Source organism: Diadema setosum, chromosome 6, assembly GCF_964275005.1.
Source record: "Diadema setosum chromosome 6, eeDiaSeto1, whole genome shotgun sequence".
NCBI classification, from domain to species: Eukaryota; Metazoa; Echinodermata; class Echinoidea; order Diadematoida; family Diadematidae; genus Diadema; species Diadema setosum.
In genome coordinates this window covers 30,502,820-30,529,569 of record NC_092690.1, presented here as the reverse complement: position 1 = coordinate 30,529,569, position 26,750 = coordinate 30,502,820, and the positions used below count along the sequence as shown (strand labels likewise).

At 36.0% G+C, this 26,750-nt stretch overlaps 1 protein-coding gene across 1 annotated transcript; it reads left to right on the top strand.

Moving 5' to 3' along the window:
• The first annotated feature begins 584 nt into the window (after positions 1 to 584).
• Positions 585 to 25,947, top strand: LOC140229716 (uncharacterized). The gene is made up of 4 exons (XM_072309955.1): positions 585 to 642; positions 21,342 to 21,647; positions 24,911 to 25,234; positions 25,940 to 25,947. The coding sequence occupies exons 1-4, from the start codon at positions 585 to 587 to the stop codon at positions 25,945 to 25,947; spliced, it is 696 nt and encodes a 231-aa protein (XP_072166056.1).
• Positions 25,948 to 26,750: the final 803 nt, after the last annotated feature.

Here is a 26,750-nt window from a genome sequence, read left to right as displayed (position 1 = left end):
CCATTTCTGTGACAATTACAATGTAGATGCAAGTTTTGAAGAAAATAGAGGAAAAAAATCATGTCAAAATATGCCATTTCTAAATATGTCATGTCAAAATATGTCATATCTCATAAAATCCGATCGCCTAAAGATAAACCCCATCGGTTTCTAGGGGCCAAGATTTGTTTTTCCGGAAAAACAAAAGATGTTCTAAAACATAACCAAAGTGAAATCGAGTTAAACTTGAAAGAATTAATCGACGAGGCTAAGATAAGACCAGATGCCATAAACACCCGATACTTCCAACCCTCCATCCAGCTTCTGTTAACGGTTCACTCAATCCAGAAATGTCATTTAGAAGATCTTGACCATTTATCGAGGAAATTTCTATAAAGAAATGGATGGGTATCCCCTCCCGAGGAGCCAATGTAGGTCTGTTACATATACCTAACGGAATGAATATACCACAATTATCAGACATCTATCGTGAATGTCATACCCTCGCATACGCCCGGTCAAGAATGAAAGGTGACAACTTAGTGAACCACGCACTTAATAGTACTCTAAGGCGAGAATTACAATGGTCAAATAAGCAGTCAATGATGACCCACTGTCATGAAAGTCTGCAAAAAGTCAAAGACACCATTGATGTCGATAACAGTAAGTGGAATTCTGTGAAGAAAACGATAAAGGGGGCATTTGAAGACAATATTACCGAGTACTGAAAAAAACAAACAAACAAACGTAACGAGCCGCTGTTGGTGCAAGGTCTATTTGTAAAGCTCCATACCCCTTTCTGACGAAAATCTCACCTGGAAATCAATTATGCACAACTTGCCAAAAAGGGTATTCAGTTTTGTGACAAATGCATGTATTGACTCCTTACCATCGTATGCAAAATAATTAATCTTTATAGATGGGGAACATGTTAACAAACAAATGTCTCTTTTGTACAACTACAACCTGCACTCTCCACCATATTTTGTCAAATTGCCCGGCATTTTTGGAAAGGTGCGCATGGAGACACAACAACATTATTGCAATACATTTACTGTACGATCAAAGAGTCTCTTCCCACTGGTCATGAAATATACGCTGATCTAGATGTGTGCAAAGTTCCACCCCACGTTCCACCCTACGTAGTTACAACTAATCAATGACCAGACATAGTAGTTTTGATAGAAAGAGTAAATCAAATCCTAATTGTCAAATTGACAGTATATACCATTCGAACCTAACACTGAGGCCGCTCATGAAAGAAAAGTAGAGAAATACAAAGTATTGTTGAATGAACTAAAACGCAAGGGCTATAAGCTTTCCTTTCTTACCATTGAGATCGGAGCAAGGGGACAGATAACACTTGAAAACAAATAACGACTCAAAGGTCTACACAAAACATATAAATCCAAACAAAGTCCACTGAATTCTATCCAGGCATTAGTAGATATGCAATAGTTTCATCATTCACCATATTATATGCAAGAAAAGGAACAGAACTGGGGGACGTTAATCACTTAGGAAGTAACGTTTAAGAATGCAAGGCACTTAATAATGATGCAGTAATTATGTGGAATTATTACATTAATTGGATAATTGTAATAATTTACTGGAATAACATTTGGCACTAATAAAAAAAAAAATCAATCAATTAGTAATATTGGATCCACGCATTTATAGCGGACATAATGATTTATTCGAATGTCACTTGATCAGTTAGAAAGTGTTATCTAACGTCCTGGACAAAATAACGAAGTTAGTCAGTGGTAATACAGTGTATGTGTACTACGTGGGGAGATAATAAGGTGGTTAATTGATTTTATTGTTGTCAACCTCACAAATCTGTTGTAAATATAGCTATATGTTATTCATTCACTTCGCAAGTATTTGTAAGTGTGTCATTGCATGCCATGTGTCAAGAATAGGACCATGGACCTGGTATATACATGTCTATCAACATGTCCTTTGTTTTTACGTATCAATAAAGACACGATTACAACAGGGAGGTGGGAACCACCTCCCTGATTACAACAACAACAACAACAACAACAACAACACCAACAACAACAAAATCCATGCCTGAGACAGTATACTATTTAGAATTGTGCCAGTGAATGCAGCGTAGTTCAGATCAATGTTTTGATTGTGTTGGTAAAGAAGCTAGTTATTAGACTTTATCTAAAGGGGAAATCCAGTCCAATATAATTTAGTCTGAAAAGAAAAAGTAAAATATTACGAGTTCAATGTTAACATAGTGATCGTAATTCCATGAAAAATAAGGAAGTTTCGACATTTCAAAGTTTCGATAATCTTTTACGAAACAGTTCTTGAACGGTCAATATGAATATGCAAATAACAAAGTGGGCATGTCATCCCCTCACATCTTGTCCTAAAGTTTGTACATAAAATCTTGACATTTCAAGTTTTTCATTCGAACGCTATTACGATTGAGGCTCAAATTCTGATATATCTAACTGATCACTATTACGAAGTTATGCAACCAGGAATAACATTATGTTTCAAACTTTGATGACAGAAACATTGATTTTCGTCATTTTTGGACACGATCAATGGAAAATTATGAGGTTATAACATGGTCAGCTCACTCATTTGCATATTCATATCCAGTGTACAAGAACTGTTTTGCAGAAATAAGCGAAAATTGAAAATAACATTTCATAAATATACTTTTCGTCAGATTACAGTCAAATTCATACCGTTGAACTCGTAAGATATAACTGTGGTTTTTTTTTATCGGACTAAGTTATTTTTAGAGTGGATTTTCCCTTTAAGCAGGATTTGAGTTTATTGCAAAGGAATAAAATGACAATAGAATTGAAAATTCATTACCTTAATTTCTTTTTACTGTGAATCTATCCCTAAAATCAATCAATGGAAATGGAGATTTGTAAGAGAATTCATGCTATGTCGTAATTCCAGTCATTGACGTCGTCTTCACCTTCGATGTCGTGACCAACGTCATCATCAAAAAGAACCATGGTCAACTTTGATTTCTCATTTGAAGGCAACTTAAATCTTAAACTTAAATCAGGTGATTGCTGATTGCAAAATATGATTAAATTTGTGGATTTACATTATAAAGAGATGAGTTGTAACTCATTTTGTATACTGGACATCAAAATAGGCATTTGGGAGGCTTATTTCTAGACACCGCGCATGCGCACTTGAATGTCTACAAAAGACGATAGCGTTATAATTAGGCCAAAATCTTTTGTTTTCTTAAAAGAGGATATCCATTCAACGTCTAGACCAAATTTCATGTCATTTAACAAAATTTTCACGAAAATATACAAACTTTAAGCCTGAAACTTGAAAAATTGCACAAATTTTGCAAAATTTTGTTGAATTTTGTCGACATCGTTGCCCATTTCGTTGTCAATGACAACAATCGAGGGCTTATATTGCCAAACTTTGCTTTGCATCGTATTTTCCATTTTCTGAGAAATCTATAAATACCCAAATCTTTGGTTGTTATTGAAAAATAAGGTCATGGGGACCACTTTATTAGGATAGTACTCAAATGCTATTCCCCTATATTCGCTAAAAGGTCGTTCCGGAAGTGACGTCACAAAAGTCATGGGGCGGGTCTTGGGACCCAACTTTTTTTTTGTTAACATCACTTTTCTGACCCTCCCGACCAAGGGCTACATGGAAACACCAATGAATGTTAGGTGCAGAGGGGGTGCACGTTGACCCCACTAGCCCATGGCCTATATCAAAATTTGATGGGCATCAAAATTTGATGGCCATTTAATGGGCATGAAAATCAAAATACATGTGTCTGTAGAGGAAGGATCTAACAAACAGATGAAAGAAGGTCATAATCATACACTTACCAAGATAAAGGACTTGATGAAAATAGGACACAAGGTCAGACTATCGACTAGGTGATAATGAAGCCTTTAGCATACAGAAAGGTCACATTCAGTGGGCATCCCATGTCAAATAATGACTTCTATCACATTGTGTATGTACCATCCTTCTCTTAAATTCTTGATCCTTCCTCACAAAAATTATCCTGTCATTTCTCTCTGTCAGTTGCAGTGCTCTCTTTTCCTTTTAAAGAAATTTCGCCTTCCCCTTCTTTCTAACCTCTGTTCAATTTATGCTGCATCACACCCATTCAATAGTCCCTCAGCACTATACTTAGATTTTGTATGAAACCATGAGACTTTTTAGCAAGAAAATATGCATATCTCAGAATTCCGTATGATTTTTAACATTTGAGAATGAGCATCTTAAGAAAACCTTGTAAATTTATCAGTTAGCACAGTCTCCATCTATTTCTTGTACATGAGAAAAGGTGAAAAAAGGGAGGAGACTTTCACCACAACAAGTCTTGGCAACCATGTATTCTGATGTCTGGACTCAGAGTAGTGTATCATACCATGCATATGGGTCAGAAGTTTGAACGATGTACAATTGAGTCAAAACAAGGCAAATTTTAAAAATAGGAAATTCTCCAAATCATTTATCTTACCTAAAAGAGTATAACTCAAGCTTTAATATGAACCCAATTATACTAGGATTTTCGTAGAGGAACAAGTTTTTATTTACCGAGGAAGTTAACCATGTCCAGAGAAACGAACGTCCGTGGGGAATAGTACTGCACTTACATTTGCATACCATTTAACATAGTTTGCAACGATCTGATTCAGCTCAAAATCGTAACGAAATATCTTAAGGGGCAGGTGGACGTGTAGGCAGAATATCAAGCTTGTACTTCTAACCTGGACATAATAGTAGACAAAGTACCCTGATGATTTAACCGAATTCGTCATTTCTGTTGAAATATTGCTCTTCCGCTAAACACTTTCTCCACTTTACGCGCATTTTACAGAAACTCAATATTTCCACCTCTTATTTCACTATCCCATACTTTAATCCTCACTCCCAAATAATAACATACCCTTCTATCATGTATCTGATCTAGGCAGTCTCTATAACCCAACAAACATAGCATAGTTTTCATCACGGAGGTTCGCATATAGCTCACGGACGTTCGAAACAAACAAGATATTGAACAATGCAGCTCTCTTGAGTTGGAAACGCATTCTACACACAACCAAACGCAATTCATGTCAAGAGCAAACTCCTCCGCAAAATCCTGAATAGATATTACCAATTCTGAATTATAAAATCTTGTTTATTTTCTCATACAGAGGAATCAAAGAAAACAATTTTTCCATCTCTCGTAAACGAAAGTAGAATCGTTCGTGTAATCTCAGTGATGTAGTCCATCCTTGAGAACGAATATATTTATCAAAATTTCGTTATCACGAAGTAAAGATTCAGGTCCTAAATGTGTTATCTAAAGTCTACAATGCAAAATTCGCTTTTAACGAACATGGTCGCAGCTAATTATGACATAGAATTAACATAGAAAAACAAAAGAAATGTGCTCCGTTATAGAAATACGAAGTTTAGCTGGGGAGGGCAAACGAATACGTTAAGAAGAAATCCCTCTGCGTTTGCTTATTGCGGTACACACTGTAACCGAGGAGAATTTGTGTTATCATATTAGTCAGAAATTATATTAGGTTCGATACTGCGAAGTTTCGTCATAACAAGACACAGTAAGTCCATGTAACTTGGATGGATGTGTGTGACTTCGATAATATGGTTTGTTATAACAAACATTTTGTAGCGCGTCATTTCGGAGGCTCGTTATTCATACAGTTTGTCAATCCGAAAATTGATGGTATAATCATGAAGCTTTTTTTTATTCGGTAAATGATAGGAATCTCCGAAGGTTAATCAAAAGGCTTATTAATTGAAACTTGAACAATCAGGTTCGCTTATCCCAATGTGGAGAACCAAGTTAACCAAATCCTCGAAATTTCAAAACCTCATGATAACCGGTTTCACCTAAACGAATGTCAGGCCAATTCCACTTTTAGAAGAACGGACCTAAAAGTAATTTTCGGACTAACAAACCTTCGGAATAAGAAAATTTTTAATAAGAAACCTTCCAAATTAACTACGATTTTTTTTTTCGGAATAGCAAACCTTTGGACATTCGGATTAACGAATCTTTGGAAGAGCGAATGTAGCAAAGTGCAACCTTTAATATATTCTTAATTACTGCTTTTTAGCATGTGTTTTTATGCCTCCGCCACGAAGTGGTGCCGGAGGCATTATGTTTTCGGGTTGTCCGTCCGTCCGTCCTTCCGTCCGTCCGTCCGTCCGTCCGTCCTTCCGTCCGTCCGTAATGAATTTTGTGGACAAGGTAACTATCGGAACCTGTTGAGATATCCTAATGAAACTTGGCATGTATGTGTATTAGGGGTTGAAGTTGTGCCTATCAACTTTTGGGTGCACATGCTCAAGGTCAAAGGTCAAAAGGTCAAGGTCAAATACATAAAATTTCACTATTTCCACCATATGTATTGAATGCCTAAAGATATTTTCTTGAAACTTAGTGTATACATGTATTACCCAATTAAGATTCTTTGGTGAAAGTTTGGGTCATGAGGTCAGAGGTCAAAGGTCAAAAGGTCAAGTAAAAATATTAAAACTTCTTTTTTTTCTCCGTACCTTGGAAAATTGTTCAAGGTATCTTCATGGAACATAGTATATACATGTACTGACTGAGAGTGATTATCTAGAAAATGTAGGGTTCATGGGGTCAAAGGTCAGGGGTCAAAGGTCAAGTGTAAGACTTTAAAATTTTACTATTACCCTCATATTTATGCAATGCCAGCAGGGTTATTTTTTTTTACACTTGGTGTATGCGTGTGTAACCTAATAGAAATTCTCTGGAAAGTTTTTTTTTTTTCTCTTTTTGCCTCAAAGGTCAAAAGGTTAAAGATCAAGTGAAAGTGCTGAACTAACTTTTTCTTCCATATCTCGGAAGTGGCTCAAGTTACCTTGAAACTTAGTACATATTATGCATGTTCTACCTGAAAGTAATTATCTTATGAATTTTAGGGTCAAGGGCCAGATGAAAATGGTAACAATTTACTATTCAATTCAGAAATTGCACTTTTTCTCCACACCTGTACCTTGAAAATTACTCAATGCCTAAATGTATGAATGGGTCAAAGTCAAGTTAAAGTCCGTAAATCCCTAGACATGCTCTCCTATTCATCCAATTAAACCTACGTCAAGTAAGGTGAACATTCAACACATTTGTGACAAACTTGTCATTCCAATGTTTTGCCAATTTTGTGAAAATGTAATCACACAGTGTCCACATGTACTATCTAGACCTATTGGGAAAATCATGCATTATGGCGGAGGCATACCAGTCGCCAAAGCGACATTTCTAGTTAAAGTAAGCACAAAAGCACCAACAAATTGACGATCTCTCTGTCTCTTAAATGTAAAATGAAAAGAAAAATCTTGGAAAGAATTAAAGATTAACATTGCTGTTCATTGATGAGTATAAAAAAACACACCATATCATGATAAGCGGAGGATTTGCGTGTTTTCATCAGATAATAATTATATACTGCATTATTTTTGTTCGCTTGTGACCGCATTTCGATGAATAAAAAAAATAAACAAAGAAACAAAAAAAAAAACCTTCTTCAGAGGAATTTGGTATAACGGGAGTGCACTGGCAATTCTTTTCTCTGTTTGTAGGGGCCCGATTTCCTCTCTGTTTCTTCTCATTTTCATTCAACTGCTTCCACGTCCTTTTGAAATTTTTCCGTTTCTTCTTCAACACATGCCCATTACAGACTTCATCCGTCATTATCCTGAATGTGATTGCGTAGCACTTTTCGGATTTGTTTTGGTTTGTTTGGTTTGGTTTTTGTTTTCTGCCTGGTCGCAGCATGTTCAGGCTACTCAGGGAATGAGAGAAAAATCGTCATGAACGGAAAAATAAGAATGAATGAAGGCATTGAATATCATGACAATTACAGCGAACGTCCGTTATGGAGACCAAAACTTGATGTGTTTTGTTTGAGACGGCAGCTACCATACTCAAAAGATAAATACTTGGAGCATCTGTCACTATAAAGTGGCATTGTTCTTCTGTCTCCTACTATGTAATCCATTGACTTATTCTTCCAGCGAACATCCGTGACCAAAACGTTTTCCGTTTGTTATTACAGGTAAATTGAGAGCTGAATGTTATTCACTTTTGGGTATGAGAGACTCGGTGATTTGGTAATATTTTCAAGTAACATAACTTAATAGGGAGTGATATATTTGTAATTATCAGAAATTTCCTTTCTCGGACAGAACGTCCGTGAACGAAACTTTCAGAACCTGTTACAGTACGAATTGTCTCCAGAACCTCATTAGAAAGAAATTTGAACGCACCGAAATTGCAGATTACACAAAATTCCATTTTCCTATAACTTTGTTTTCAGTGTTAAGCTGTTTTTTGTATAGATAGAGGGAAAACAATCGAAAGTAAATTGTAAGTAAATTTTCAACTGTTTGTTCATCATGATCCCATAACGCCTTAAAAAATTCTGAGACTACTGCTGTAAACTCATTGTTTACTTTTTAAAACTTTCCGTGTCGCTAGTGGAGCTAAAAGTTTTAAAGAATACAGGACACTTTCGGGACAAGTTATACCTATCGGTGGGGTTGCTTACGTCACGGACGTTCGCTGGAATTGTCACGGACGTTCGTTCTACAACTAGGGTCATTTTCCAGGATGGATAACTAATCGGCAAAGAGTACCAAGCCTTCTACTCTTTCAAAATTTTGAAAAGGTATTGTCATTGCAAATTATAAGAATTTTGACATCCTTACAACAGGGGAACAGAAGGTGAATTTTAGAGAAAAAAAAAATGTTATTTGCTTGGTTTTCGGTGAATTGCATGGTCAAAAAACTGCGGACAAACCTCAGTCCGCTCCAAAAATGACATGCCGCTCCTCGGCTAGAGAGCCAAAGGTAAAATGTACCTTCGCCATCAAAGCAAGATGGTGTCCCACTCGAAAACGATTTAATCATCACGGAAGTTCTTTTTTTTTTCTCGGAGGTTCGTCTAAAAATATAATTTCGTTTCATATTCGACAAAGGGTGGACAGAAACTCAAAACAAACATATTATCTTGTGGCTAGATCTTAGTTGATTACGACTCAGAACAATATTGCAAATAACGTTTCATGGGCTACGATCTTTATTAGAAAATAGCGGAAGCACGTCCGTGAGGAAAACTGAATATAATTTTGTATAAAAGAATGTAACGTCCCATGTACAGCCAGCAGATGTACAATGTTTGCAGGAAATGTTCATTAGGTGGAACACCAAATTTTCATATACATTACAATTGGGACAACAAAGTAGAATTTGCAGCAGCGACATAATTAAGAGCATCACGGACGTTCGTCTGTTTAGGGCTTTGATATTTCAATTGTTCTCTGTAATTTTATACGTGCTCATAAAGTTCTTGTATAATTTTGTGATACATACCCATGATATGTGAGATCCAGAACATGGTCAGATATTAGATGCCACGTACCATAAAAAAAGGCACATCATTACATTGAAAAACAAAAAATTATTGTGAAAATAGCGTTTTTACAGTATTTTTACGCTTTAAGTCCTTGTCAAATGAAAGATATCAGGCAAAAGTCAACCAAACCATACATTTCCTGAAAGGAAATTTACCAATCTTTGAGACGACATGAAAAAATCTGGTTTCTTAGATCATCGTGGCGTGTCCTAAGGGAAAGAATGTCATAAGGTGCGAAAATTGGCAATTGTACATCGTTCAAAATTCTCACCCATATATATTTCAACTTTCACTCCTTTACTGTAAATCCCTTACACTGTTAAGCTCAAGGATAATGCCCTGAAGCTATTTCATGAACAGTTCACATACATATTGGCATGAAAGTACAAGGTTAGGTCATTCTCTTCCATATTAGATGTGTATGTAATTCCGTTACCATGTAATTCCGTTACCACAATTACAGGAGAACTAAAAGAGATATTTCACAAAATGTTTTGTGAGTTTTCAGGGAGTCACATGTAGAGAAAAAAAATATAAGGGGAGAAAAAAAAAATCAGGGATTTCTTTGTTGAGGAGAAAACTTTTTTCAACTTCATAGCAGCGGAATTACGTCAGTTTGTCGGGAGATTTTGAAAATTTCTCAAGAAAATATCGTAATGAGAATGACGGAAAGCTTCAGTAAATGTGATTATGGAAGCATAGGAAGAAAAATGTGGAAGTACGGATTAAGCAGAAAGATATTTAACCCTAACTAGGCCGGGGGGGGGCGGTGTTAAAATACAAAGATTTGGTTCAATGGTGCCACGTGTCGAAGAATCGCAAAAAGCTATCGCCGCGACGTTTCATGAATTTTTTTCTTTCCAGTCTTCCGCATCTTTTGACGCCAAATTTGCGACGCCCGGGCACGTGGTGCCGAAGTTACGCATAAATATGTACATGCATGTCAGACCAAAAATTGCTCAAAAACGTGAATTCGTGTACAATTTCAATGCAAACTGTGCTTACAGGCAAATTTCATAAAAGCATGATTATTTGGGTGTTTTATTGATTAAAATCAATGAATAACGTATTTTCTTGTTCAAAGCGATGTCGCGGACAAATTTCATCGAAAAAAACAATGAAAAATATTAAGTCGAAAAAACAGAAAAATACATAAGAAATAAAAAAACAATAAAATACATACTATTTTTTTTCTAATATCACAATTTTTTGGGTTACATTTGTTAAGGACACTAAAAAGACTTTGTGACCGTGCACCTCAAAACGAACATAAAGTCGCACACACTGATGACACACTGAAAATAAGTGAAATGGGTCAACCTAGCCGAACTTGACTTTTTCATATTTTCTGAAAGACCGGGTCTTCTTTTACATTACGCTAAAATTTGGCATCATAAAACGGGCAGGAAAGTGTGTTTTTTAGCAGTTTATCTCGAACATTTTTTGGTTTAATAGTGTGATTAGGTGTGTCTTTAGAATCCCTTTTTCATTTCTGAAAAACCTTGTCCACTCTCTTCACTTTCAACTCTAATAACTATTGAAAGGATAGTGCTGCTGCTTTGAAAGTTGGCAATAATTATGGACAGAATGTGTTAATGAGGCATTTTTAATTTCACTTTGATCGGATAATCTCTTCATTGTTGTTACTCTGGTGGTTTACTTCCTGTTTTTTGTCCCATTCATCGCACAGCCAGCACGGTTTGGGAAAGATTAAGCGCTTGAATAGACACGGTACTTCAGAGCCTCTTTTTTTCAGTTCCCCCTTTTCCTGAGTTTGTGCTTTCTTTCCAATATTTAGATAGGTTAGGAGAGTCCATTTGATTTGAATTATACATCATTTTAAAGCTTAAAGTCTGTTCTTTCAGAATATGGTCTTAACTAAAAATTCATGTCTGGCGACTTTTTGTTTGTTTTGTGGTGCAGGGTCACATTTACACAAAAAATGTGCCTGTTTTGAGCTTTATTTTGTGATTTATATCAAATAGTGTGATTTCATGCATCATTATGCATAAATAAGCGTAATTTAGCAAAAATGATATTTTTTTTGAAAAATTAACTTCATGGTATTTTAGATTACATCATAGGCAATGTGTGTGCCAATTTTCGTCGCGATGGCGCGGTCGATGGCCGAGATCTGGAGGGGGGGGGGGGGCTGGGAGCCCCCCCCCCCCCCCGACCCGGCTCTATCAACTACCTAAATAGCCCGGCCTAGTTAGGGTTAAGTTATTTCATTTTGTAAAATAAATAGTCTTCAAACTTTAAAAGTGTGTACAACAAAAACGAGGAAAGTCCCCCCCCCCCACGGAAGAAAGCAGTACATGCCGTCAATCCCTCGTTTGAGGCGAGACCCCACTTCCACGAAGCTGATGGGGTGCTATACCTCGCTAAAGATTTTTCGTTTGGGAGTTGGGAGTCGGAAGTATTTGTCCATTGCAAATTAACTTTCTGCTCAGGCGTGACAAACCTGGAGGCCAAGCCAGAGTTTAATGACTCCAGCAGCTGTCGTATTACGTAAGAGCATGATAAGGATATCTGCCTGTGGCAGACCATTCAAAGTGATCTCAGTTTTCTCTATCCTTTCTAAAGTTTTCAATTTTATATTCTATTGAGAAATTCTCTGGTCATGCATTTTACAGTTCGAACGAAAAAAAAATTGACCCGTAAATAATGAAAATACAGGAATAAGAAGGAGAGCATTGCCAGTTTGCCGGTGCTGACGATGTGAAATGCACACGTACACACAGTACACACACACGCACCATGGAGCTACATAGCCCATGCCAAAACCAAAACAATCTCCTCCTCTCGCGGTGCCCCCCCCCCCCCTGTGGCGCTGTGGCGATGACTGAATGCTAAGATTAGGCCAGGGTCAAGAAACAGGTGTTTTATATCTTTGGTTTTTAAGTCATTGATTGCCAAGATATACACTGGCATTATTTACGGGGGTGTTCCCTCTTCAAACGAGAGATTTGCGTCATGAACTGCATATCTGCTGAGCTGAGATAAATGCGATTTTGTGTTTTTTGCAGATTCTTTAAAAACACAGAAACATTCGAAAATAATTTTGTGGTATGACTATGTATCATACCTAGTTGTCTAACAAAACCTAGGAAAAAATCGTGTTTCCATTATTTCTTAAATGTTATTTACGAGAATGTAGTTACTGCGGTGACTCACCCTTGATTCTGGGTTGTTTCCCCACGGAAAAAAGCAGTAACTGAACTCGGTCTACAGATGGCCAGGAGTCTGCTGTTTTCCCCATGGAAAAAAAGCAGTAACTGCACATGTCACATGACCATAGTGAGGAGAATTGTTACCACCACCAGCTTATAAAGTTCTTCTACTTTCTGGTTAGTCTAGATCTATAAAATCTAGGACCTAACGTTAGACCTAGACTCGGTCTTGTCACTTCTACTCTAGGAATAAATGGCATTTTGTGTAACACAACAGTAAGGTAATTGAAGTGAATGGTCTGGTACGCGGTAGACCTAGCGTTAGATGATCTAGACTAGACCTTTAGTGTTTTAGTACTAGATCTAGTGCTCATGTCCATTCAAAATTTCTACTCATTTTCAGCTCACCTTGATTTTCTGGTTCCTCTGCAATTCATGATAGATTTGCAGGCATGCCTGGACTGCAGAAAATTTTCAGTCACTGTGTAACAGCATGGTTGGCCCTGTCACTCAGACTGTACTGTACTGTGCAAGTGATGACTAGACTACTGTGATGTGATGAATTCTGCAGCTATGTGCATGTGCTCCATGCAGTATGACATGTTGTTTGACAATTACAATGGTTTTACAATGGTTTGACAATGTTTTTTTTTATTTTCTTATGTCACCCAACGTCAGGGTATTGAAGAAAATTCAAACAAACATCGTAATAGATAAAATCAGTTAATTAATACATTAATACACTGTAAATCACAGAAAATTGCATGATACTTACAAAATATACAACATATACAGAATGGTGCAGGACCCAGAAGAGAGAAAGAGAGTGAGAGAGAGAGAGAAGGAAAGAGAGAAGGAAGACAAACAAAACAGTTTAAAAAAAGCAGGGCAACAATAAAGCAGATAAAAGTAATTTCAATAATATAAAGCAAAACATTGTAAAAAGCTATATTTACATTAAAAAATACAAATAATGATAATAATTATTATTTCTTATGGAGCTTTATTATTTCCTTACAAAATTTAGCTAAATTTATCAACTCACTGCGATTTTGGGAATTAAATAACTGAGACATCTTTAAAGTGTTTGGTCTTATTCTATAATAGGACTTAATGAATTTATTCCTGGCATTATTCAATGTATGACACTCAAATAAATAGTGAAATTCATCCCCTAGTCTATTAGAATTACATAAATTACACAATCGATCACAATGTTCAATACCAGCATACCTACCCGTTACAATTGGCAATATGTGGTTGGCGCAGCGAAATTTGGAAAGAAGTTGTTTGAAAATGCAAGGGATTCTTAACAAATATGGATCTAAACATAAATTCGTTTTATAGATTCTATAATTCGTACAACATGAACTGTTACTTATCTTAGACTGCCAATTTTGTACAAATTCGTCTCTTAATCTAAGATTTATCGAACACCTAAACCACGAAGAACTTAAGTTTTCAAAGTTATTCCTAACAAAAGACATTCCTAACTCATTTAGTAGGCATGCTGCAAATGTTATGCGCGCATGAAGTACGCGTATTCTGCACTCTGAGACTGAGTGCGCTCAGTATGTTAGCTTTGCTAGTCTCCAGAAAGAAACTTTTTTTCTACAACTTGTCATAATGATTCCCTGCGGGCAGAGTTACGTTACTGGTGAAACAATCTTTTTATATCTACTCCCCTAAATTCATGAAGGAACTGCTGTTTATGTTGTTAAAAAAAGTTGATAGAATTTGAAAAAAAAAAAGTATTAGGAAAAAAATATACAGGCAGGACTACAGAATCTGAATTATTAGACTAAATTGTTAGTTACTGCTTTCTTCCGTGGGGAAACTCGAAAAGTTGAATCAACTAGTTGAACTAGTTGCTGCTTTTTGCAAAAGTGAAAAATTTCATTTTTGGTCAATATCATTTTTTTTTTTAACTGACTTATTCACATTTATGAGCATTGGGTAAACTATTCATTTTTCCAAAAAAGTAAAAATTCATAAAAATGTCAGTTACTGCTTTTTTTCCATGGGGGGGGGGCAGAGTTATTGGAAAAGTTTTTTTTGTTTTTTTGTTTCCGTAAATACAACTATCCGTCTGTACATTAAACTTAAATTTCGTAGCATTTATTTCACTTAGAATTTTGCTATTTTTGCTCTTCCCATATATTGCCATGTATATAAATATATATTGTTGTTGTGTCTTTAATTTTGTCATATTTTATATGATGTGGTTTAATTTTCCGGGCCTTATGTAATACAGACTCTGCTTTAATACAGGCTCTCCCAATTTTGGAATAATGATTCCACTCACCATTTGTTTCGGACATTAAAATGAACATACTTTCGATTATTTGTGTATATACATCGACAATGACGAAATGATATTGTAAAGTAATAATCATTGTAACTCAGTTATCACATGAACAATATCGGTTAGTCTAGTCAACTGGACTTACTTATATATAATTTGGAGTAGCGAAGTTTCGCGTCCGCTCCGGGACGCTTCATCAGGCCTACTGATCTTTGGTGGCAATTGGTTGTTGACCCGTAACAGGGTCGGGGAATTTCGGAAAGCGCCGAGGAATCTTCCGAACCGCCGGGAGGAGCCATCCCTAAACCGTGGAGGGGGCCTGAGACACAACCTAGCCGGAGCCTACAATCACATTCAGGATAATGACGGAAGAAGTCTGTAATGGGCATGTGTTGAAGAAGAAACGGAAAACTTTCAAAAGGACGTGGAAGCACTTGAATGAAAATGAGAAGAAACAGAGAAAGGATCGAGCTCCAACACACAGAGAAAAGAATTGCCAGTGCACTCCCGTTAAACCAAATTCCTCGGGAGAAGTTTTTTTTTTTTTGTTGTTGTTGATTTTTTTTTATTCATCGAAATGCCGTCACAAGTGAACAAAAATAATGCAGTATACAATTATTGTCTGATGAAAACACGAAAATCCTCCTTTAATCATGACATGGTGTTTTTTCTACACTGTAAAAACATCGTTGTTAGATTTAACACCGATCAAACTTCAATAGAGGACCACACCCACATGTGTTAAAAATGCACTGTGATGGTGTTGAAAAGTGTTCACCTGACACTTCGTGGTGTTAATTTGACACTGTACCTGGTGTTATTTTGACACTATACTGGTGTTAATTAAAAAATGACACCACATGGTGTTGATTTGATATTTGTTGGTGTTGATATCAATGGTTTAACACCCGTCCAGCTTCAATAAGAGACCACACCAGCTGGTGTTACTTTGGTGTAAATTTATTTTCACATTTTTTCAAAAATCTAGTATTTTAATGTAAAATTCTTGATCGTCTTGTTTAAATTAAAAATCAACAAGAAGTGCAGTTACTAAGAAACTCTTCAAAAAACAGTTTAAAGTTTGGAAATGACACCCGGAGGTGTTAATTCAACACCATAAATGAGCACCGAAAATTTAACACCAGCTCGATGTTCACTATTTAACACCGGACTTTTTGCAGTGTGCTCATCAATGAAAAGTAATGTTAACCAAATTCCTCTGGAGAAGTGTTTTTGTTGTGTCTTTGTTTATTTTTTTTATTCATCGAAATGCGGTCACAAGCGAACAAAAATAATGCAGTATATAATTATTATCTGATGAAAACACGCAAATCCTCCGCTTATCATGACATAGTGTGTTTTTTTTTTTACACTCATCAATGAACAGCAATGTTAATCTTTAATTCTTTCCAAGATTTTTCTTTTCATTTTACATTTAAGAGACAGAGAGATCGTCAATTTGTTTGTTCTTTTGTGCTTACTTTGGAAACACATGCTAAAAAAGTGATGATTAAGAATAGGTTTACGGTTGCACTTTGATACGTTCGCTCTTCCAAAGATTCGTTACTCAGAATGTCCAAAGGTTTGTTATTCCGAAAATGAGAAAAAAAAAATGTTCGTAGTTAATTCAGGAGGTTTCTTATCAAAAATGTTCTTATTCCGAAAGTTTGTTAGTCATAAAATTAGATATCAAAGTTCATTATTTTTATGTCCGTTCTTCTAAAAGTGGAATAGGCCTGATATTCGTTTAGGTGAAAACGGTTATCATGAGGTTTTGAAATTTGGAGGATTTGGTTGTTAACTTGTTTCTCCACGTTTGGATAAGCGATCCTGATTTTTCATGTTCCAATTAATAAACCTTTCGATAAACCTTCGGAGATTTCTATCATTTACCGAATAAAAAAGCTTCATGATTATACGAACCCTATCAACTTTCGAGCCTCCAAAACGACGCGTTACAAAATGTTTGTTATTACAATCCATATTGTATAATATTGAAGTCACAAACATCCATCCAAGTTATATGGACTTATTGTGTCTAGTTATGACGAAACATAATATCATAACGATAACGTAATATCATTTCTGACTAATACAATAACACAAATTCTCCTCGGTAACAGTGTGTAACACAAGGAGCAAACGCAGAGGGATTTTTCCTAACGTATTCGTTTGCCCTCCCCAGCTAAACTTTGTATTTTTATACACGGAGCACATTTCTTTTGTTTTCTATGTTAATTCTCTGTCATATTTAGCTGTGACAATGTTTGTTATAAGCAAAAAATTTAGGACCTGAATCTTTACTTCGTAAGAACGAAATTTTGATAAATATATTCGTTCTCAAGGATGGACTACGTCACTGAGAATACACGTACCTTTGTACGTTCATTTACGAGAGATGGAATTTTTTTTTTTATTCCTCAGTATGAGAAGATAAACAAGCTTTTATAATTGAGAATTGTTGATATCTATTCAGGATTTTGCAGAGGAGTTTGTTCTCGACATGAAATTGCGGTTTGTTGTGACTAGAATGCGTTTCCAACTCAAGAGAGCTGCATTTTTTCAATATGTTCTTTGTTCCGAACGTCCGTGAGCTATATGCGAACCTCCGTTGATGAAAACTATGCTATGTGTGTTGGGTTATAGAGACTGCCTAGATCAGATACATCTTAAAAGGGTATGTTATTATTTGGGAGTGAGGATTAAAGTATGGGATAGTGAAATAAGAGGTCAAAATATTGAGTTTCTGTAAACTGCGCGTAAAGTGGAGAAAGTGTTTTAGCGGAAGAGCAATATTTCAACAGAAATGACGAATTTGGTTAAATCATCAGTTGTCTACCATTATGTAGAGGTTAGTAGTACAAGCTTAATATTCTGCCAACACGTACACATGTCCCTTAAGATATTACGATTTTGAACTGAATCAAATCTTTGCAAACTATGTTAAATGGTATTCAAATGTATGAGCAGTACTATTCCTCACGGACGTTCGCTGCTCTGGACATGGTAGGCTTCCGCGGTGAATAAAAAACTTGTTCCCCTGGAAAAATCCTAGTATAATTAGGTTCATATTGAAGCTCGAGATATACTCTTTCAGGTAAGATAAATGATTTGGAGAATTTCCTTCTTCTTAAATTTTGCCTTGTTTTGGCTCAATTGTACATCGTTCAAAATTCTGACCCATATATATATATATATATATATATATATATATATATATATGTATATACCAATGTGGATCTCAAACGTCCGGGCTATCAGCTGATTGAGGAATGCAGAGAATAATCATTGTATTTCATCCTAATCTATACCATTATTCTATTGGTTTGCTAATCATGTTATTACCATTGGTTATTGACGTCATTGACACTCTGGTTCATGAGGTGATGGTTTTAAAGAGTTATAGTTACGGAGTCATATTGATGACGTAGGTAATAGAAGAGGTAGAATGTGTTTGATCTCCTTTGACGGAAACGTGTTCTACCCATTTTGATATTCAGTGAGTACATCCCTAATTGGGGAAAACGATACGATAGGTTGTCACAGTGACATATTGTTGTATTGCGTATATTAGTATTATGACTTGCTGCGATTGTTCGTTTCAATAAGTGGGGATTACCGGTACTTACAGCAGCTGAAACATGCAATTGTAATGAAGCATTCACAAAGTGTGCTGTGTCCCGGGATATGTATGTCAATTCAACTGGTGGAAACACGCACACACACGAAGAACCCGTCTTCCCTCTCCCCCGAAAACAATCACATCCCCTCTAAAACAGACAAACGAACAAACAAACAAAAAAAAAAAACGGAAATGAGGGGGCTGATCCAGGAATTCTGTAAAGAAGGGACGCCTTTACAAAATCAAGGGGGGGGGCGCACGAACCCCTCCCCCATTTATTCTGTTTATTTATTTATTCTTTTTGCTTTAACAACAACAAAAAAAGAAAAAAAAAAGAAAAAGGGCGCGCCATCCCCCTGGATCCGATACTGGAAATGACCATATAGCAGGGGAGGAGAAAAGGGAACATTGACTGTACCCAACCCAAATTTTAAGTAAAAAAAAAATAAAAAAAAAATAGGCTAGTCATAAAGTCAAAGTCAGTTCTTTCCCAGCCCCCCCCCCCCCCCCCACTTAGGCGATTTACCATAACTATGTATACTACGCCTGTCCCAGATTCTTTAATTATTATAGATACTCCCTTTCAGGATGGGGAGAGGTTATGATTTTTACCCTGTATCACAGGCTTTTTGAAGGGAATCCAGCAAAATTACCCCTGGTGAGGTTTTAGGAAGGGAAGTTAGCGAGGCAGCAATACTATAATATATGCAGTACATCTGGCAAAATGTCCTGCGAAGAAAATGCATGTTTTGCAGCAAAACATGCGCATCCTGTAAAAGTACATGTGTAATAAGGACATCATTATGGAGATCGGACAATCATCAAGAAGCTCCGTTGTACCTCTATTCTAGGGCATAAAACTAATCTTATTCAGAACCTACATTGGGATTATTTTGAGAGAAGAAAAAAATGACCCCTAATTAAAAATATTTCGGGGAAAAATACTGAATTATCCCATGTTTCAATTACCACTTCAATTAACACTGCATAATTAGAATATACCCCTTTCAGGAAAAAACAAAACTAGAAATGTCGCTTTGGCGACTGGTATGCCTCCGCCATAATACATGATTTTCCCAATAGGTCTAGATAGTACATGTGGACAATGTGTGATTACATTTTCACAAAACTGGCAAAATATTGAAATGACAAGTTTGTGACAAATGTGTTGAATGTTCACCTTCCTTGACCTAGGTTTAATTGGATGAATAGGAGAGCATGTATCTAGGGATTTAAGGACTTTAACTTGACTTTGCCACATTCATACATTTAATAGGCATTGAGTAATTTTCAAGGTACAGGTGTGGAGAAAAAGTGCAATTTCTAAATTGAATTGTAAATTGTTACCATTTTTTCAATTTCATGTGGTCCTTGACCCTAGAATTCATAAGATAATCAGGTAGAACATGCATAATATGTACTAAGTTTCAAGACAACTTGAGCCACTTCCGAGATATGGAGGAAAAAGTTAGTTCAGCACTTTCACTTGATCTTTGACCTTTTGACCTTTGAGGCAAAAAAAAAAAGAAAAAAAAAGTTTCCAGAGAATTTCTATTAGGTTACACATGCATACACCAAGTGTAAGAAAAAATAACCCTGCTGGCATTGCATAAATACGAGGGAAATAGTAAAATTTTGAAGTGTTGCACTCGATCTTTGACCCGTGACCTTTGACCCCATGAACTCTACATTCTCTAGATAATCACTTCCAGTCAGTACATGTATATGCTATGTTCCATGAAGATACCTTGAACAATTTTCCAAGGTACGGAGAAAAAAAGAAGTTTTAGTATTTTTACTTGACCTTTTGACCTTTGACCTTTGACCTCATGACCAAACATTTACCAGAGAATCTTAATTGGGTAATACATGTATACACTAAGTTTCAAGAAAATATCTTCAGGCATTCAATAGATATGGTGGAAATAGTGAAATTTTATGTATTTGACCCTGACCTTTTGACCTTTGACCTTTGACCTCATAACCCAAAGTTTCACCACAGAATCTTAATTGGGTAATACATGTATACACCAAGTTTGAAGTAAATATCTTCAGGCATTCAATAGATATGGTGGAAATAGTGAAATTTTATGTATTTGACCATGACCTTTTGACCTTTGACCTTGAGCATGTGCACCCAAAAGTTGATAGGCACAACTTCACCCCCTAATACACATGCATGCCAACTTTCAGTAGGATACCTCCACAAGTTTTAATAGTTACCTTGTCCACAAAATTCATTACGGACGGACGGAAGGACGGACGGACGGACGGACGGACGGACAACCATAAAAATGGGAATTCGCGTGCGGTACCAAATGCTCACCTGAGTGAGGGGCCCGGGATTTGTTGTCAACGGTTCACCGATTTTCCTGAAGGAGCTGTCAAGGAACCAAGGAGCTGTATTCATATAGAGATTTAAAAAAAAATAATTCTGTAAGTGAAACTATCGCTGATATAATATATGTGTTTTGAAAGAAAGGAGACCATATGAGATGATATTAAATGATGAATTTTAATGTCTTACCATTCCCATGTATATATCTGTCTCTGATAATAATGTCTCGGATCTGCTTTTGTGTCATAGAACTCTCTCTCTTTCTCTCTCTCTCTCTCTCTCTCTCCTAGTTCAATAATCCTGTTTGTTTTTTCCATACATATACGCTTTACATCTAATGTATGTTGGAATGATGTAAAAAAACAATCAAATGTGTGGTGAATTTCCCTATTCACAATGACAAACAAGCCTTAAAATAATTGTTAAATAGATCCGATGTTATTTAGTTTTACCTGTTTTCCCTCTGTGTGAATAAAACCAGACTTTCGAGTACAGACCGTACCTATATTGACAGTATGGAAGGGGGAGACCGCTTCACTACCATGCGTGCTTCCTTACACGCCCTATCGAGTCCAGTGGGTCAATGGATCCAGTGAAGAGGTGGTGGCGAGTTATACAGATGGTGTCTTCAAGTTCCCCTCTGGCGGAACGGGTCGATTCAGCATGGGAAAAGATTTAAGCCTCACGATAAATGACGTCAGTGTCCGGGACGAAGGAATGTTTACGTGCGAAGTTTTCTCCCTCGACTCTAGGAGATGGAGTAACCAGACAGAGTTCATTGTGAATGGTAATTATGTTTGCGACTTCTTTACACGGAAATACGCATGTTAAATGTGAATTTGCCTCATTTTGTTTTCCTTAGGCTCTCTTAAATATGACAGATCCTTACAATATTTTACAACTTACAGAAAGTACAGAACAATGAACAATGATGTCACAATTTCTTTAGAGTGGAAAGAATGTCTTGTGTAACAGTTACTCAGACAACAGATCAAATCGTACACTTGCATGTTACTAAAAAGGAAATTGAAAAAGAGGACAGCAAGGGCACAGAAATGTGTTTCACATTTTCTTCCCTTGTACTTATACAACATGGTTTTTATGGACAAGGTGCAGCATTTTTGACAAGAGAGAGAGAGAGAGAGAACCTTTCATTTGTGTCATTTTTTTTTTTTTACAATAATGCAGGGCTCGACTTTAGCGGTAGCTTCTGGCCCTGGGCCACTAGAAAGAGAAGAAACCGATATTGGGCTACGGATGTTCAGGATTAGAATTTGTATGGTCCGATTGGATGACTGACATTAAAACAAACTTACCACGGATAGTAGCTTTTTGACCCCTAAATTCTAATAAGATATCAGCGATTTATCAAAAAAATAATTACATGCACCTTGGGAAGCGTTCTTTGAGTCACAAAAAAAAAAAAGAAAACGTAAGTTTTATATAGTGCTACTCACTGAACTATACAACAAGAAAGAAATTTGTATCTCATCTGTGCTTAGAGTCTTAAACAGACTTTCATCGCAATCCGACAACAATTATGTATACAGACATCCCAACCACTCTAAATCTAGAGGAAAGAATCGGATTTGTGACCATTCTTAGCCCATGTTTCAATAGGAATTTCTATTTGTGTGTGTGTGTGTGTGTGTGTGTGATAAATTTACTCGCCATTTCTATGGGAACCTGTCTTTCTTTCTACTTTGGGCCATATCTCTTTTTTAGTCTAGGTCTGAAAGGTTGGGAGGTCTGTTCACTATATAAGTCAAGTATATATTTTTACGGCGTCTATTTCATTCTTCCTGTGAGAAATTCAACTCAATTTTGAATTGTTTTCTTCTGATGTCATAAAAACTTTCCAACACAGTTACAGATATATAAATTTGATTTTAGAACACAAATGTTTAGAACGTGGAGACAGTAAGGAAATGAAATTTTATGAACAGCTTCCACCATATTTAAATTAGTCATAGCAAGAGTCAAATTCAAATCGAATACGTAAAGAAATCAAACTAATCTACAACACACACATCAGAAGATATACAATAGAAACGCAATAAGAGAATGACAATAAAAGAAATGTACTACCTGAATACATAGATTTGTTTCCTCAACAGTTAGTGATTTAAATCTTCGCTTAAAAATATCAAAAGATGGACTCATTTCCACTTTCAGGGGCAAATAATTCAAAATTATTTGTCCTCTGTGTCAAACAAAGTGTAAACCAATGTTTATTTCATTGAGAGTTAAATGAGAGTTCAGAGGATTGAAGTCGTCTCAAGCTATAAAAATGGACTGCACTGTTCAACTGAAATAATATTATAATAATCCAGCTCAAATTATTAAAAACTTTCAATTTCAAAAACGTAACAGTTTCAATACATGCAATAGAATTTTCTGCAAAACAAAACAATCTGATCATAGAATGATTTGCCCGATTATGTACAGTGTTAAAATATCGCAATTAACTTTACAAAATTGCATTATAAACCGTACTCTCTAAAAAAAATCGAGTGAAAATTTTCACTCTTGAAGGAGTGAATACGAGTGAAAATGTTCATTTTCACTCATTTTGGAGTGACCTCAGAGATCAATCGACGATTTTGGAGTGATCCCTGACGTCACTCTAAAACGAGATAAAATGAACATTTTTACTCGAAATTCATTCCAATTTCAATCTAAATTAACTCTTTTTTTGTATTCACTCTTTCAAGAGTGAAAATTTTCACTCGATTTTTTTAGAGTACGTAAAATATTTATGGAAAAGGATTAATTGATATAAAATGCCGATACATTTTTTTTTTCAAATGAACTCAATATTTCTATGCCGTAATAGTTTGTTATCAATAATAACACCAAGAAGCAACAGACAACTTTGAATCCATATATCAACATTCATATACTTAGACTTCTTCACATTAAAGAAAAAAAACTAATTACTCATACGTAAAGTAGCCAGTCTTATCTGTGACATTGCAAATATTGATAAAATGAAGAAAAAAATAAAAGTTGACCAAGTATATATTGAACCCTTTAATGATTCACACCCCAGGCTACCAAACTCAGACCTCAAACTATTAACTAAAGAAAACTATTTACGGCCATCCAAATAATTAGCAAACAAATTCAATAAATTACGTCGCTAATAATGATCTAAAAAAATGAAAAGAGCTAAAGCATCAAAAGCTTAACTGGGATCCAAAACAAGAAAAAAAAAAAAAACCTTATGATGATTGGGTGCATGAGGAACTTCAGAAGATTAATCAAAGCTTGAGACATGGAGTGCCCTGAAACAAAATCTACCGTTCAGATATTTTGTATGTTCGTTATATCATATTACTATATTCAATAGATAACAATAACTTATAGAATACACATTTTTCAAAACCTCAAGAAGAAAAGAAAGAAATAAACAAGACTGATATAAGTCTATCATTGTTAACATCGATACTTTGACCACTTGTAAAAATTCGGTTAATTGTAGCGATTTTTTATTTGCAAAATATTTACGGATTTTGCTCATTTGAAAATGTCACATAAAGGATAAATGTTTACACGTCAATTTCGTCATAAAAAGACCTTGAACTGTTATCGCAATTACATGTTGCCCTAACAATAATAATTCTCTTCAGTGGGGGAAAAAACACAACGTGAATTGTGTTCTGCAAATACCTTTACTAATACTTAACCGGAATTGCAATTATACCGCACAATCATACGCCATGATCACATGAGCACATGCCAGTTTGAGCATCTACACATCAGTGGAAAAAATCGCCTTGATATTAGCTTCAATTTAGAATTCGGTCAGGGTTTATTTTTCTTATCAGGGTGTGTAAGATGAGACCGGAAGGATTAAAGGAGCTCCGAGATTACTTGATATCAACACTACAGGCCGGCAGTCGTCCGTAGAAAATGTACGGTAGGTGTAATTATGAATTCAGTCCTGTCTATTTTTTCATCAAGACTAAGTACATCAAGACTAAATACTTCAATGTGAAATGATGAAATAATATGCAACTTTTATTCTGTGTTGTGTGCAACTTGCAGCCTATGGGGCGCGCCCCAGCTTTGATGGATGCCAAGGAAGTGAGTACTGCACCAAGGAAGTAAGAAGCAGAGAATTCCAAATCTCGTGTTCAGTACGTGGAGCAAAACCAGACGTCAATATGTCAATGATAGCGGCTGGGAAATCCATCTTAACAAACCAGCCACTGTCTTTTGGAAGACAGGAGGATGGAACTCGCGACCAAACCATCAATGCAAATGTTCAAATGACTTCTGACAAGAGTGTCGAGACCTTCACATGCCTGGCCAGTGGAGTTGCTGTTAATGGGACTAGAAGTGCAACGAAAACGGTGATCGTGACATCAGGTATAATTCTATTTATTGAAAGGAAAGTCTACTACATATTCAATAGAGATTTATACATGAAAACAAAGTCAAAAAAAAAAAAAATGAAACTCTCTTTAGAAGGTAACTAAAAAGAAATTGCCTGTAATTTGCAAAAGTATGCATTTCTTACAGTCTTATGCATCACAAAACCAACAAAAAGTCGCCAGGCAGGGATTTTTTTTTTTTTTTTTTTTTTATCAGAGCAATTGCTGATAGAGCAAACTTGAAGCTTTGAAATGATATAGAACTCAATAAAAATGGACTCTCCTAACCGATCTAAATATTGAAAAGAAAGCACACACTCCTGAAAAGTGTAAACTGAGAAAAAAGACTCCAAAGTGCAGGGTCTATTCAAGCTCTTAATCTTTACCCAGCCGCGTTAGCTGGGTGATGAATGGGAGAAAAAACAGGATACAAATTATCGGAGCAGCAAGAGTGAAGGATTAATTAGGTTAAGCTGAAATTTGAAAATACCGAAGTAACACATTCTGTCTATGATTTGCATAATTATCTTTCGAAACAGTAGCACTATCTTTTTAAAGTTAAAAGTGTGCATGAGGATGTTAAGAAATGAAGAGGGGATTCTTTAGGACACATCTTATCACACTTCTCTACCAAAACAAGTACTCAAGAAAAACTGCTTAAACACAATTTCTCTGTTTTTATGATGATCCCTAATTTTAGCTCAGTAAAGAAGAAGATTTGCCTCTCTAGAAAATATGAAAACTAAAAATTGGCTAGGTTCACCCATTTCATCCATTTTCAGTCAAAATCAATGACTCGAATTCATGAAGGTGGTACAATCTTGTATGGGGCGCCAAGTGTCGCATGACCTATTTCGTTATGAAATCAGTCATTTTGTTACGAAATGCCTCGACGAAATGACTGATTTCCTAACGAAATAGGCCATGAGACACTTTGGGCCCCTTACAAAACTGCGGTCTTTGTCCATGACATAAACCATGGACAAAGATTTTGAGATACGGGTTTCATTTCTAAATTTGGTATTATAAGTTTGGTAACATTTTGTATCATTTTTACTTTAATATGTACTTTAGTATAGTGTGCATCATCAGTATTGTTACTATCATTACAAACTGTCACTTTGGGATGAAGTAAACATGTCCTCGTGTATCAAGCGACCACACAATTATGGACACAGATAGACCAAAGGAGATATGTAATTGCAAATTCACTCAAGGAACCCGTTATCTTCTAAATAGTATGTCTGAAGTCTCCCAGACCTCCCTGCTATTTTGAAATTAGAGGAAAATGTGAATTAAACTATCCCCGGTGTTTGCCTCCACAGGAATTTAAGATGTTCCTTCATGATTTTATTCTGCAGTCCAATAGAAGATAGTCTTTCTTTCCTACTTCGGAGCAAAAAAAAAAAAAAAATCTTTATTTTAAACATGTCTCCACCACAAAGTGTCGCCAGAGGCATACTGTTTTGGGATTGTCTGTCTGTCCTTCTGACCTTCCGTCAATCCGTAAT